Source organism: Ambystoma mexicanum, chromosome 7q, assembly GCF_040938575.1.
Source record: "Ambystoma mexicanum isolate Mex_15411 chromosome 7q, UKY_AmexF1_1, whole genome shotgun sequence".
In the NCBI taxonomy this organism is placed as follows: domain Eukaryota; kingdom Metazoa; phylum Chordata; class Amphibia; order Caudata; family Ambystomatidae; genus Ambystoma; species Ambystoma mexicanum.
Window position 1 is genome coordinate 799,737,592 of NC_090941.1, and position 15,668 is coordinate 799,753,259.

General features: G+C 46.4%; 1 protein-coding gene across 4 annotated transcripts in view; it reads left to right on the top strand.

Annotated features, from left to right (window-relative positions):
* Positions 1-15,668, top strand: part of LOC138527785 (inhibitor of apoptosis protein-like) — a 268,461-nt gene that overhangs the window by 69,050 nt on the left and 183,743 nt on the right. For all 4 annotated transcript variants that reach the window (XM_069639070.1, XM_069639068.1, XM_069639069.1 and 1 more), the window contains exon 5: positions 11,290-11,338. In XM_069639070.1, the coding sequence (XP_069495171.1) occupies positions 11,290-11,338 (49 nt within the window). The remainder of the gene's footprint in view (positions 1-11,289; positions 11,339-15,668) is intronic.

Sequence of the window (15,668 nt, forward strand, 5' to 3'; positions counted from 1 at the left end):
AGCATTCATTCATGTCCTTGGTGTATGTGTGGACTTTAGCTAGCATTCTCCCCAATTTCTAGGCTTTTCACGAATACCCTTCCGAAACCTACCATTACCAAGCTTGCCAAGCTTTCTGAATTGCCTTTTTAATGACTGTGTTGGTATTTGCTTTAGGTGCATTTCAGTGCACTTGCCTTAATTAATACTGTGACTTATTTTATTTTTAAATGCCTTGCTGTAGTATCTGCCAATTTTGGACAGTCCCAAATAAGAAGTAGAACATTAGCCTCTTTATTCCTGAAACAAAAGCATGTTTTGGTGCAGAATTACTAACTGTTTGTCACCTATCCGGACTCCCCTCTTTGGATGAAGGCTACTAAGGCAACACAGCAACATGGTTGGTATCCTGTAACTTGGATAGTTTCAACCAGCGAATGTTAAAACATCCTATACGTACCTACACCCATTGCGCAGGGCAACAGCTGCTTTGGTAGCTTTTCAGCAACATGTGCTCTTAGGGAACGTTTGTCATTGTGTGCTACATCCCATGGATTCTGCAAACAGTAAGTTCTGTATAAAAGCTTAAGAGCTGTTAGGACAGTCCAACTAAGGGCTTCATAAAACCATATGAGGCAGTACAAAAACTTCACTCTTACTATAAGGCTGTAACACCTGATAATGTGGGTAGCATGGACAGAGCATCCAGGCTTATCTTAGGAGGGAGAGAGGGCTGTAGCTTGGTACAAAGAAATTGTATCATACATATGGTCCAAAGAAACGCTATTTCTGATGTTTGTTAATCTGCTTAGAATCACATGCTGTGCATAGGTCCGACATCCAGTGGTCACTGCGGAGTATTGCATTTTGTTTTTCGTAGTCAAAAAAGGGGACGTCGACAAGGCGTGTCTGTAACACTATCCCTATAGTGACGTGCGTTGTACCCATAATCCCTCACGCGTCGAGGTCCCTCAGATTGTTTTTTTCCGCCCAGCTTCTGGTCGCCTTATGCGGAGCTCCTAGAGAGACATTGCAAATACTTACTACGGACCTCGGTCCTTAATTATACTTATTATATTGTTAAAGATCCCTCCCCTCGACGTTAGCTGTGAAGCTGTTTCTCCGCCGAGCAAGTTTTCGACGGAGGGGAAGAGACGGAGGAGATCCTTCGCTGCGCTGCCGAACACATGGCCTGGCCTCGCCGGCCAACATACAGTAGGGAGAGTGGGGGTTCGAACTTTTATCTTCTCTTTGAGAATGTCTTTCTTTCTCCCCTATCTTTCCCTTGGGGTTGTTATCACCAGTTATTATTGCCTCAGCTATGGAGAGGACACCTTTTAAGTTTTGCCCACGCTGTAGGGGCAAATACATTTGGAAGGACAAACACAAGCTCTGTAATCGTTGCTTGCCCCTCGATCATAAGGAGGACAGCTGCGCGGCCTGTAAGCTCTTGAAACCAAGAACTCTTAACGAACGCAAAGTTAAGAGGTGGGCGGACTACGCTATGTCGAAGTCAGTTTCCTCACCCGTTGCCGCTGTTACAGAAAGTGACGAGGAGGGTGATAACTCGACGTCCGTTACGGAAGTCATTAACCCCCAGAAGGAGCGCTTGCGCTCCTCGACGTCCGTCCCCGGCCCCGACGGGCTCGGCTCACGCCCTGCTCATGGGGATGAACACCCCAGTGACAAGGACGCACACAGACCCCATAGGCCTAAGCACACAACCCACGGCTCTTCTTCGTCGAAGACGAAGGATCCATCAGCGCCGAAGGGGACGCAGGGCACTCCGGCGTCTACCTCAGACCGTAAGGGTCTCAAGCCCCACCCAAAAAACGCAGCCGCGACCAGCGATTGGGCTTTCATCAAACACGGGCGCTACCCCAAAATCATCCGATGTAACGCTCCATAGAGCGGCCGTCGAGGAACAACGCGTAGTGCAAGCAACGTCGACACCAGAGTCCTCTACTGACAACCTCGTTGTCTAGAGCCTGGCGAGAATTGTTTCGGAAGACAAACGTAAGCGGACGACGAAACAAACGTCGAATACTGAACAAAAAGCTATGGAAACGCCGAAAAAGCACAAGAGTAGCCAGGAACTGCCCCCTTCATCTAAGGGCACTTCAGAACTACCGGAGGGCTTTTCAGAGAGCAACGGAAACCTTTCTTCGACGTTGTGGGAGCGTTCTAAGCCTTTTGAAGGTGAAAACACTGATTTCCCCCTTCTCGACTATTCAGGGGTCCCCCATGAGACCCTTGAAAGACTCCATTCTTGTATGGAGAAAATGGAAAGGTTTTTGGGAAACCAAAACCCACCCACACCCAAAGGACCAAGAGAATGGCCCCAGGATGACCCTAGGGTCAAAATTCCTAGGCTGTTTCCCCCTTCTACAGACGTATATGGCCTCACTGAAGAGGAGCAATACCTCCAGGAAGATGAGTGTTTGGGTGGAGAGGAAGAACATGAGGAAGAGGGGTTTGAAGAAGATCCTTACACTAGTGCAGGAGCTTTCGAAGAAGATACAGGTACCTCGCAGCCCTGGCAATCCCCATCAGTGCAGCCTTGGCAATCCCCATCAGTGCACTCAGACCCTGATGTTTCACCCTTCTCCTCCCAAGGATTCACCTATTGGAAACACCTCTCCCATAGATGACCAACCTTCACTTAATGCACTATTGCGCAAGGCAGCAGCACATTTTGAAATAGACACAGTGGAGACTCTTCCTGACATAGACTTTGTAGAGAAAGTTATTAAAGAAAAAGCCCCTGTTAGTCAGTCTATTCCGCTCCTGGCTTCTATAAAGAGAAGAATAACTCCTTCCCTTTCCAATCCTGCCTTAGTCAGAGGGGTCAACCCTCGGATAGAAAAGCTCTTCAGCCCTTCGCCCTCTGACCCTTTGTACATCAGAGGCCATTCTATTCTGGACTCCCTCGTAGTTACTAATACAAGGAAAAGAGCAGGGGTACCACTATCCACTAGTGAGGCACCACCTGACAAAGAGGGCAAAAAGCTCTACGCCCTTGGGAAGAGAATCATGACGTCCGCCGCGTTTTCAACTAGGATTGCAAATAACAATTCCCTAATAGCTAGCTACGCAGATGCACAGTGGAGCAAGCTGCGCAGCGAAGCAGAGGACGCACCAGAACCCCTGCGTTCACGCCTGTTAGCTACAATCTCAGAGGGAACTCTTGTAAACCAGGGCATCGTAAATAACTCCTTAGATGCCGCAGAGACGGCTGGCCGTTCCCTGGTTCAGGGAATACTTCTCAAACGCCATGTCTGGCTGCGCAATTCGGGATTTAAGCCGGAAACCCAGGCTTCCCTGATAAATAAGCCCATAGAAGAAACACATCTGTTTGGGAAAGCAGTTGATGAGGCCCTAGAACATGCGAAGAAAGAGTTTGATACCATCAAAACTCTTGCCAAATTTCTAGGCCCCCTAACAGACGCGGCTATGGCAATAGACGCTCCTTTCGTGGCCAACGCCAGCAGCAAAACCAACAGCAATTTTACTCTGCTACCAACTGGCCCTCTAACCAGGGTAACAACACCCAGTTCAGTCAAAGAGGCCAACGCCGTGGCAGGGGAAGAGGTTGCGGCTCCAGCACCAAAGGTTCCACGCCCAATACCAACAAATGACCCGAAGATTCGGGTACCCGCCCATGCATCACCGGTCGGGGGCCGGCTAACATCGTTCCTTTCAGCATGGGAGGGAATATCGTCAGACCGCTGGGTATTATCCACCATAGCCCACGGATACTGCATCGAATTCAACGGTTCCCCGAAGTACAGACCCCCACGGAACCGACGCATGACACCGGAACACCTCACCATTCTTCTACAAGAAGTAGAAGAGCTACTGAAAAAAGAAGCTATAGAGGCTGTCCCCCTATCTCAGGTAACAGAAGGTATTTATTCAGTGTACTTCCTTGTACCCAAAAAGGACTTAACCATGCGCCCTGTATTAGATCTGCACCCAGTGAACAAGTTTGTCAAACCCCAAAAGTTTCGTATGGTGACCTTGCAGGAAGTAATCCCACTGTTATCACAAGGGGATTACATGACAACACTGGACATGAAAGATGCATACTTTCATATTTTAATGTTGCCAGTGCACAGAAAATACCTCCGGTTCAAGATAGTGAACAAACACTACCAGTTCAGAGTACTACCCTTCAGGATAGCATCTGCACCAAGGGTATTCACGAAAGTACTGGCAGTGGCAGCGGCCCACCTGCGCAGGTTATCCATCCCGGTATACCCTTACCTCGACGACTGGCTCATAACAGGGGATTCTTACGAAACGTGCTTCTCCAATACCCAAAAGACTGTAGACCTTTTGTTCCAACTGGGCTTCTCCATCAACGAAAAGAAGTCCAGTTTAGGCCCCAGCCAAATCAAACAATTCCTAGGGGCTCTAATTCGAACAAAGGACGGCCTCATCTTCCCCTCCAACGAGAGGGTCCAAAACATGCTGTTTCAGATCCCCCATTATGTGGCAGGTCGAGAGGTGACGGTACGCAAAGCAATGCGCTTGCTAGGGCGGATGGCTTCATGTATTTATTTGGTACCTCACGCGCGCCTGCGCATGCGCCCAATGCAAGAGTGGCTCAACAGCCAGTGGTGTCAGGCCTGCGGACAATGGGACGATCTAGTGGTGGTCTCGCAGGCCTTGGTTCTCTCGCTACGGTGGTGGACAAAAGAAAACCTGTTATTAGGGAAAACTTTTGCCACACCCGCAGTGGAAGCCACTCTAACCACAGACGCATCCCTTACAGGATGGGGGGGGCTCACCTATCCCATCAGACTGCTCACGGAGCGTGGACTCCGAGTTTAGCATCCAATCATATAAACCTGCTGAAACTACTAGCGGTGTTCAAAGCACTGAAAGCCTTTCAGGAACACCTACAAGGAAAGACAGTGATGGTCCTCACAGACAGCACCACAGCCATGTACTACCTCAACAAGCAAGGGGGCACTCACTCTCCAGGACTGTCCAGGCTGTCCCAGAACATTTGGAAGTGGGCTCTCAGACACATGTTCCTACTATCACAACATGTACCAGGGGAACTCAATCTGTTAGCAGACAAACTCAGCAGAGACGTCCCCCTGCCCGTAGAGTACGAATGGCGGTTACAAGAAGACATCGTCTTGGACGTCTTCACACAGTGGGGTTTCCCAGAAATAGACCTGTTCGCAACTCTGGAAAACTCTCAATGCCAAGATTACGCCTCCAGGTACCCCCAGAACCAGTCCAAGGGGAACGGTCTATTGATTCCATGGTAAGGGAAATTTGTTTACGCTTTTCCCCCCCGACTCCCCTTCTCAACAAGATAGTGCACAAGATGCACCAGGAACAAGTTACCATGATACTGGTGGCCCCTATGTGGGCCCGACAGCCATGGTTCGCTCACTTGTTGAAGATGTCTCTATCTCCTCCAGTGAAACTGCCCTGCCCGTACAACATGCTGTCACAAGACAGGGGCAGGACACTGCACCCATGCCCTCAGACCATGAATTTAGCAGCCTGGCTCCTGAGGTCATAGAATTTGGACATTTACAACTTCCACAGAGGTGCATGGACATCCTCAGAGAGGCCAGAAAGCCTAACACTTGTCACTGCTATTCTAGCAAATGGAAAGGGTTTGTCATCTGGTGTAGAGGGAAGAGTATCAACCCTGTTGACTGCTTTCCCACACAAATTATTCTGTACCTGACCCATTTACTGGACTCTGGTCTAGTATTCAATTCTATTAAAGTACACCTGGCAGCGCTTTCGGCTTACACCACTTCACAACTCAAAGTATCGTGGTGGAAGATCCCAGTAATCAAAGCCTTCATGGAAGGGGTAAAGAAAATACACCCTCCAATAGCAAACCCAGCTCCTGGATGGGATCTAAATGTGGTACTCACCAGGCTCATGAGGTCACCCTTTGAACCCATGCACAAGGCAACTCTTAAAGATCACACTCTTAAGACTGCTTTCCTAATCGCTATTACCTCCATTAGGAGAGTAAGTGAACTACAGGCCCTTTCAGTTTTAGACCCCTTTGTAACAGTTCACAAGGATAAAGTGGTTCTACGCACACACCCAAGGTTCGCACCGAAATTCATCTCCAAATTCCATGTCAACCAGTCTATAGAACTACCTACGTTCTTTCAAAATCCTTCAAATCTAGGAGAAAAAAGCCTGCATACACTTAATGTGCGCAGAGCTGTCATGTTTTACATGGAAAGAACTAGTCCACTGAGAAAGACTAATCAGTTCTTTGTCTCGGTGGCAGCAGGAAGAGAAGGAGATGCAGTTTCAAAATCCACTATATCTAGATGGATTGTACAATGCATCACTCTGTTACATTCTTGCTAAGAGAGAACTACCCTTCAAGCCAAGAGCACACTCTACTCGAGGCACTGGGGCAACCATAGCATTCATTGCAAATGTTCCCCTTGAGTCCATCTGCAAAGCGGCAACCTGGAGTTCTGTACACACCTTTACAAAACACTACTGTCTAGATGCCCACTCTAGATCTGATTCCCAGGTGGGACAAGCAGTATTAAGACATCTTTTCTCTACTGTTCCTTCTCACAACCCACCTCCAACTCCGGGTACTGCTCGCTAGTCTATGCACAGCATGTGATTCTAAGCAGATTAACAAACATCAGAAGACAATGCATTACTTACCGTAAAAGCATTTCTGATGGTTGTATCTGCTTAGATTCACATGCGCCCACCCTTCCTCCCCGCCCACCCTTCCTCCCCGCTCGGATGGAAGGAACATAGACATCCTTTTCTATATCTCTCTCTTTTCTGTACTCACTCACGTCTAGAAGGCTCCGTCAGGGCAGAAAAATACAAACAGAGGGACCTTGACGCGTGAGGGATTATGGGTACAAGGCAGGTCACTATAGGGATAGTGTCACAGACACACCTTGTCGACGTCCCCTTTTTTGACTACGAAAAACAAAATGCAATACTCCACAGAGCAACCAGCAACTTAAAGGTAAGTAATACGTTTTGTAACACTCTGTAACTTATTCAGAGATGCAGTTACTTCTTCTTTACAAGTAAGTACTTTCAGCACTTGTTATATTTTCAAGACAGAAACCTTCTCTTTTAAAGTCCTTCCCTATTCTAGAGCATGCGTTTTCTCAGAGGCAGAAGAAGGACCCTAGTCGTCTAGGAGCCAGCTGTAGGCAGGTCAGGATAGAGTTCAGTTGCAGGAAAGTCAGCGTTCCAGAGGATAGCTTCACAAACAAGTAAGTATTCGCTTCAGAGTTAGTTCAAAGTGTGAAGGGACTTCATAGAAGACTCCTTTATAGGCGTTCCAGCATTAGGGCTGGATGAACGGTATGGACAAACTCCCAACACACAAATCACCCACTCACAGGATTGACGCAAGACTTGAGATGAGTATTACCCAAGCCAACACAGTACCTTAACAGAAAAGAAGAGCTCCTGGGTGGATGGCTTCATGCTGCAGCAGCACAGGGCCCGGTCCCTGGAAACTCGGTATGGTGACGAAAGAAACTGACACTGGATGGGAACTTGCAGCAGTAGTCATCAGAAAAGGCTACCAACAAAGGATTCAATCAAGGCTTCTCGCGGCTCTGTGGATTTTGCGCCCTTTTACAGGATCCCGATGAAGAACAAATATCGCTGTTGTAGATTCTCTTCACTCTCTCGGTCCTGCACTCTTGTGAGGGGACTTCAGCGATTCGTAGCGTGCCTCTGTAGGTCCAGCAGGAGTCCACCAAAGTTCAGCAGGAATCTGACTTCGGAAGACCCTGCACCGCACACTGGCTCAAAGTCCCTGGGTATTGGCGGTTTTCAGCACAGCAATGTTGTCGCATGTTGAGGGATGGCTCAAAATGCAGGTCTTCTTAAGAATAGTGAGTCTCACTAGCCTCTGGGTATGAGTCATCTTCGGGACCCCGAGGTCAAAAGGAAGGATTACATCAGGGTCCAGTAACACAGCAGGCTCTCCGGTCGTCTTTTCTTCATCTTCCTCTTCAGATTCAGCTCCAGTGGTCGCCTTGTCAGCAGCTTCCAGGATCGGAGTCTTTATCCGGAACTACAGCAGAACTTCAGCAAACTCTCCCTGCAGTTTACAGAACGGCTCGGCTGGGTGTCTAATCAGGACAGACAGCGCCCAAGTAGGAACTGGTTCCTTTCAGGCAAGACAAAGGGCTGCAGACTGCTCCCTCGCTTCCTGCCTTCAGACACTTTGGATACTCTGCAGGGAATACAAAGGACTCCTGTCGAAGACAAAACTACAACCAAAAATGTTCTTGCCTAAGGTGGCAGAAGAAGGCCTGAGCAACAACAAGCAAACAAGAAATTGTAAAAAAAAAAAAAGAAGCAAACCTTTCTAGAAGAATAGTTACCCTCCTGTACAGTACACCTGCTGATTTGTCAGCCTGCGAGTAACATGACTAAAAAGTAATGAAGGTAAAACCATTGCCACCAGCCATTCAAGTTAACTTGTAATTGTAAAATAAATGTTACACTGTATCTCCCTTCTCACTTACCTGGTATCTCCCCAGCACTTCACATAAGGTGGGTGTGCTGGCTCACTATATAAAATGTAAAAAGGATGGGAATCCCACTGGGAAAAGTAGTTAATCCAAGAAGCAATATGAGAAATTACAAAGTGAAGCTCAAAGGGGCAACCCAGCCTAAGCCCAAATGTTTATAGGAAACCATGACCGCAATCACACTATGGATAGATTGAAAGGTCACCCAGAAAGATTAAAAGACTACATTAGAGGGGGACAAATATCCCACTAACTTAAGGGAAAGGGAACATAATAAGTCCAAGCAACAAGTTCTGGCGTTGACACAGGTCAGGAAGGGTTATCACTAATATGAACATCTGACCTAAAAAGAACCAACAGCTGTTTTAGAAGGTTGGCTCTTAAAGGTATTGTTGTTTAAGTGCACTATTGTTGTTCCTATGCTCCAGATTGTATAGGGGGCTTACCAGACTCCCATACGTGTAGTGTAAAGGGTGTAGGAGTTGGTTACTTAGTGACTTTTGTACTCCTAGTCCACAACCCTCTTCTTACAAACATCCCACCCTCAATCCTCAAATTCTAAGAGTGTAACGCTTACCTGATTCCCGTAGAGGCGCCGGTCTTGACTGGGCGTATACCGTATCTTCAAAGGTGATGTGTAACACAAGGCTGGCTCTTTGGGCTGGACCTCTGTGCACTGTATGTCTGACTCGAAGGGTAAGATGTCTGAAGATAGAAAATATGGGATTAAGGAACTGGGTTATTGAATGTCTCTTCTTTTCTTTCTCTTCTCCTGTAGAACCCCAAAGGTTAACGCTCTCACCTTAGGTAAGTGAACGCTGTGCTCTCCATCTGCCTCGGGGCAGGGTGCTGTAACCAGTTTCTTCACTGGATAAGGGGAGCAGGCCTCTTGACTTCAGAGGACTGCTGTCCGTCGTTTACTGCACGAACGGTAAGTTTCGAGTAATTCTAATGTCTTTAAAGTCTTTAGTAATGATGTCTCTTGTTTTGCAGGGTTCCGGCGATGGCGGATGACGGGCTGAAGTGAGTTGAAGATGGAGCCCGTGTGATGAATAGAAGCGCCTGGAAGCACGTAAGTAAGCGCTTGTTGCCTGCTTCACGATGCGCTCTAACTGTCTTTTTATTTTGCAGGTACAAGTTCGGAGCGGCTGCAGGGTGCCGGAATACCCACTGGGTTAGATGTGGAAAGGAGTAATGGCACGTGAGTATTAAAGTTCCCCAATGTCTTTAAACGCACCTTGTTTTGTCTTTCAGATGCGGGATGCGGGATGCAGCGCCGAAGGCCTCCGGAGCGTGCAAAGAGTTGGTAAGCTTTTGTCTTTCAGATGCCGGAATGCAGTGTGAAGACCTCCGGAGCGCACGAAGAGTAGGTAAGCCTTTGTCTTTCAGATGCCGGAATGCAGCGCGAGGCGTTGGTGACAGCCGATGGACCAGGTAAGTGAAGAGCTGTCACTGAAGACCGTAATGCTAACCTGTTCTTTCTTGTCTTTATAGGTGTTGCTGAAGACTGGATTCAGGATGGTAAGCCTTTTTCCTTAGGCCCAGGATCAGATGCAGAAGACACGATGAGCGTTCTGCTGCAGAGGATGCAGAATAACGCAAAGCAAGATTCATCCATCGGGTGTGGTTTAAATAGCCTCCTGTAGTGCTTAGGTGTCTCCTTCCACAGCCACGCCTAGGTAAGAAAAGAGTTCCTCCTTTCCAGAAGAGTTCCAGTGTTCTGAATCTAGGGAGTGGCTCCTGCCCCACCCAACAGGAAAAGTAGTTCCAAACAGAAGAGGATCAGAGGCTCAACTGGCAGGGAAGTAAGCAGCATGGTCTGCTGCAGGTAAGTCCACCCAAGCATTATGAGCCCGGCGCTTCCAGCGCTGGGACTGGGCATATTTATGAGCCTGGTGCCACTGGCCAGGACTGGGTCCAAAAGGTCCCAATTGGGACTGGTTGGCACTCGGAACCTGGGTTATGGATCTGCTTCCAAGGGAGTTGGGAAAACCCTGACCTTTTGGAAGCAGAGATCATGACAAAGAGCCAAATGAGATTCACTCTGATTAAAGGAGTGACAAATGGTTGAGGGGCTTGCACAAGGGAAATTCTATGTTGGGGGCATGGTCGCATGCACACGGGCACTGTGCACAGTTTTGTACTACTTAACACAGGTCTCTTTTATGCTCTCCTCCCCGTCCTGGGCACAATATCCCATAAATACTCAGGAAAGGGGACTATGAACTACAGTAACTTGTCAGTATGGTGAGTACCTTTCATGTTCTTCCTTTAGTAACACGGATTTGACTGTTTTATGATGCCAATATCTCAATTTTTGTCATTAAGTTTGAATAGCATTCGTGAAGGATTGATCTGGTCTAACTGGGCTAATGGCATCGCGGGCATTTGCCAACTTCTCTGGGCTTCTGAGCATCACATTTGAGAGAACCTGCTGTGGATTTGTAAAATGCCCACTGAATTTTGTGATGCATACCATTCAGTTTAAATAGTATTTGTCTGTATATTAACCCTGTTGGTGGTAAGGGATGTGAAGAACCAGGCCTTGGCTTTCTCTTTGGCATGCCATAGATTTGACAGTTTGTTCTTAGCCACTTCATGAACTAATGCATCCAGGATTTCGGAGGTAATGCCCCAGCACTAAAACGTTTTAATGGTCTTAAGTTGATTATAACAAGTTTCCTTTCATTTGGCATTCTAAGAAAGTAGTGAAAGTAGGTAACCTTAATTTTCTACTTTTAATTACTTTAGATTTGTTTTTTTCTATTTTCCATAGTTATACTCTACTTCAGACACCCCTGTTGATGACTCATCCGAGAGGGCAAGTAAGTTCATCTCAAGTCTTTTTTGTTTCCCAGCTCTTCCCTCTGCCCGTCATACATAAACGCATGGGTAGTGGAAGTTCAACAGGATGGCAGAATATTGCTTTCAGAAGACAGAAGGAATATTCTTCTAAAACTAAATGTGATTTTCTAGGACTTATTCCATTTGAATATATTGGAAGAGTATTTTAAAATATTCAAGTCAGCTTAATTGGTAGTAAAATGGGTGGACTAGCTGGACCATATTTTATTATGCTGATACATTTAATGGATTATGCAAGATGGGAGATTGTGGGAGGAGTGATCAAACTGTGCATGTTCTACACAAGTATACCCTGAAATGCAGATTTTCACACAATGGTTTGGGTAGATCTTGGTACCTTTGGCAAGGAACAGAAGGGGAATATGCTGGTGGATAGATTAGAGAGCTGGGGCAGGTTGAGGAGCAAGAGTAGAATGTAACCATGCTTTCAGTTTTGTTTGGCATTGTAACAAAATCTGGTTGAATTACTGCGCACAATGCATCGTCAACTGTAAATGTAGAATGGTCATCCAACATATACATGCAATATATGCTATATTTATACATTTCTTAAAGGGTCTTTGTGTGTAAAAGGTGTCAAGACTGTTTCTTGCAAGCCTTTATTTTACCAGTGAATGAAAAAATAAAAAAAGCGAGCTGGAGTAGTGCTGCTTGACATTGTCACAGGCTACTATTCAGAGACCCGGTAGTACCAATCTGTTAAGAGGGTTTCTCAGAACCTGCCATGGTGAGATACTCTGAGAAGCCAGCACAAAGGTCCAACCAGTTTACACAAAAACCTTTGACCTAACTGTCAAAGATAGATTAACTTAATAGTTGGGCTTGGTCTCATGAGGAGGTAGGCTTGGTGTGAAGTACAGTTAACAGGAGCAACGTTGGTAAAGGAACAGAGGTCAATATACTTTGTTTTAAACATCAACACTCTAATGGTAGGTAAATCATTATTCAACATGTACACCCACAGTTTGATGATGCAAAAATGGGTTACCTACCACTTTAGAATTCACCACAGTTAGTCATAGGCATGTACACTGAAGGGTAGCTATAGTTGGGGAGAAAGAGTTAAGGTTTCACAAGCCAAAAAATGAATGGCTAGTATACCTTTGTTCTACCCTTTTTGTATGGCTGTAGATCTGAAACCATATATATATATATATATATATATATATATATATATATATATATATATATATATATATATATATATATATACGCACAATATTGCCTTATGCGACAAGAACGGTCATTGGCTACATCAGTCCCTAGATATACATGTGGGAGGCAGGTATAGTGCATCACAATTTTAACAGTGAAAATAACTGCCCATTTGACATAATTTGTGCAACAAAATGTGCACCGGTTCAGGGTGGACTGAAATCATTTACATTGTCTTGTGCGTCCACTACTTCATGCCACACTCGTTGCAACATGCCATCCTTATCCTGCTGCTTTTCTTCGACACGGACGCCACGTTCCATCACTGACCATTCTTACATCTCAAAGCCAGTTTACAAGGCTGATTTTCCACACAGTCGCCTTGAAGTCCCCAAGCTACGTTGCTGAGAGGCTTACGATCCACCAAGACCGAACATGTTAGGACTTTAATGTTGCTGCTGTTGGAAGGGAAGAACTATAAGGCTGGCCTATGCCCCAGAGTAAGGAACCTCCTCTCCATCCACACCAGGTTCACCCTCTTGCTTCTACATTTCAGGAATGGCTCCTCCTTAACACCGAAGTCCACATCCCCTCCCCACCTAACCTGAGACTGGGTGACCAGCTCCCCCGTTTCCTCCCTTGTAGATCTTTTGCTGCCAAATTGTCTGTCCACCACTCCTCTGTTATTTGCTCTACCACTCCCCTGTTATTTGCTCTACCACTCCCTTGTATTGATCCCATGCAATCTACTCTGTTTGTGCTGTACTTTCCCCATGGCGCTCCGTTGCTTCCTGATGCTTGGGCCGTGCACAATAATGACAATGTTGAGAGAGGGTGCTATTGTTTAATTATTACTATCACCATTGATCGCAATGCAGCGTTTTGCCAGTACTAACCATAGTACGAGCAGCTTCAACTGCTGCATACACTTCTTTTTATTTGGGAGAATGCCCAGAAAACATAACTGAATTGTAGTTTCCAGCCGCTAGTTTAGAAATACTCCGGACCATTTCACAACTCTCTCTGAGGACTCTGCAATATCAGGACAGCCCCACCACACACTTACATCCTGCTGTTTTTTTAGGTTGCGTTTCCAACACAATGGAGCTTCTATCCTACCAAAATTGTGTATGTTCCTAGGCGGATCTGGTGACGTGATTGGACAGCTTCTTCCAGTTTGACTAATGAAGATTGTTAGGCAAAGTTTGAATGCAGTACTCTCTGGGAACACTACAAACAACTATGACTACAGCTATAGGCAACCCAACTTTTGGGATAAGCTTGTACTATACAGTTTTGGTAGTGGGTTGAGCAGCCAGGGCTTTCTCAAGAGGGGAAATGTGAGCGGTAGTGGAGTTACACAAAGATTCAGTTACAGGTATTCAAATAAACTCTTAAACTCAAGGTTTCTTGCATAAACAATTATTACTATATTTATCAGTCAGTTATAAAGCCTTCTTCAGAAGGGAACAATGGAATAGTAACTCACAAATATACTTCAATACTGTACACTTTGAGTTTCTGAATCAGACAAGACCCTTTTGGGATGGCCCACAGACCTACACCCACAGGTGACTTCAGTAACAAGGGTGCTGGGGACATTAATATCTTACTGTTGGCATTCAGAACACTCTTTAAAAGTTGATGAAAGGCAAAGATTATTAGAACACAAGATCACAATTATTCCTAAGCAGTGCAGATCCTTTTAGAGTAAGAGTCATTCAATTCCATAGGCTAAGCCAAAGTCAATGGACAAAAATCTTGGATAGGATAAAGCACTTCTGGTAAGTAAATGGAAAAGTCTTTGCATACGTTCTTAGGAGTCTTTGATGAAAAGAAGAATCAAATGTAGGGCCACAAGCTGATTAGGCTTGCGAGTTGTGGAAGTTACAAGCACTTCTACAGTAAGAGGTAAGTTCTCGTAGACTTGTTTTACAGTAGAAAAGATGCATTGGTAACTTCAGTTCCTGTGTAGCTCTGCAGATCTCACTGTTCCTGGGACTCAGTCGTGGGGACAAGAGGGAGGACATTGGGGGGACTCCTGCACTGGGACTGCCAAAACCTGCAACCGTCAAACTTCACTTTCAGTGGCTGTTTTGCGTTTCAGCTACCGCAAATGGCAACAACGTGGTTCCTGGCTGTCAAGGTGGACTGTCCTTGCTTCTGGGGTCCCCCACTCGGCTGAGGGAGCTCAGGCTTTGTCAGTCCTGCTTCGTGGGAGTCCGGAGGCTCTTCCAAAAGCTTTAGGCCATCTTAAAAGTAATGCACACAATCTGGTGTCGCTCTCCCTGGCTATACGGTTTCCTGCAGCAACTCTGAGGAATTTTAACCAGCTCTGAGATGGGTGTCCAGGTGGCTTACTTTGGAGTTGATTGGTCCCACCAACTCAAAGAGAGAAGTCGTCCTTGCAGGTGCTTCTCTGTCTATGCAAACTTTGCAGGTTGGCACTGCAGCAGGGCTTCACCGGGCAACCACCGGTACAGGAGTTGCAGCAGGCGTCCTCTTCAAGCTCTTCTTTGGTACCTTCGTCCAGTGGTCGACTCTGCCTTCCAAGCCAAAAGACTGGCCTTTTATTCAGTTCTCTCCCATTAATTCCAGCCCAGCTGTCACTCACCCAGCAGGGTGGCTGTCCTTGCCAGACAGTCAGCCAGCCAATCACCACAGTGCATTTGGATCTCCTAGGAGACTAAGCACAGGGAGTTGCGGGCACCTCCCTCACTTCCTGCCTACCCCAGACACTCTGGAGCCAGAAACGGGTTTCACTCCTAAACCCCGCCAGCGAATTGAACAAAGAGACCAAACCTGGTTTGGCGCGCAGAGAAACTCTCTAGAAGGACCTTTCCACAAAGATATGGCAAAAAACAAAGACCGGGGACCATTTTGTCAAAGATGGCTCCCGCGGTTAGCGTTACCGGAACTGCGAACAGCCGCGGTAAATGCAAATCATGGTAGTTCGGAACTAAACCACTGCCACCAGCCATTCTGTGAGAAAAGGGTAACATAAAAATGTTACATGAGCAGTTAGACACAGGGAATAGATACTAAGTAACCCCTCCAGCACTCTGTTGTAAGATAGTGTGTGCTGGGTCTAGCAAGTACACTGCTAAGTAAAGTCAATTTCACTTTACTGTTCTG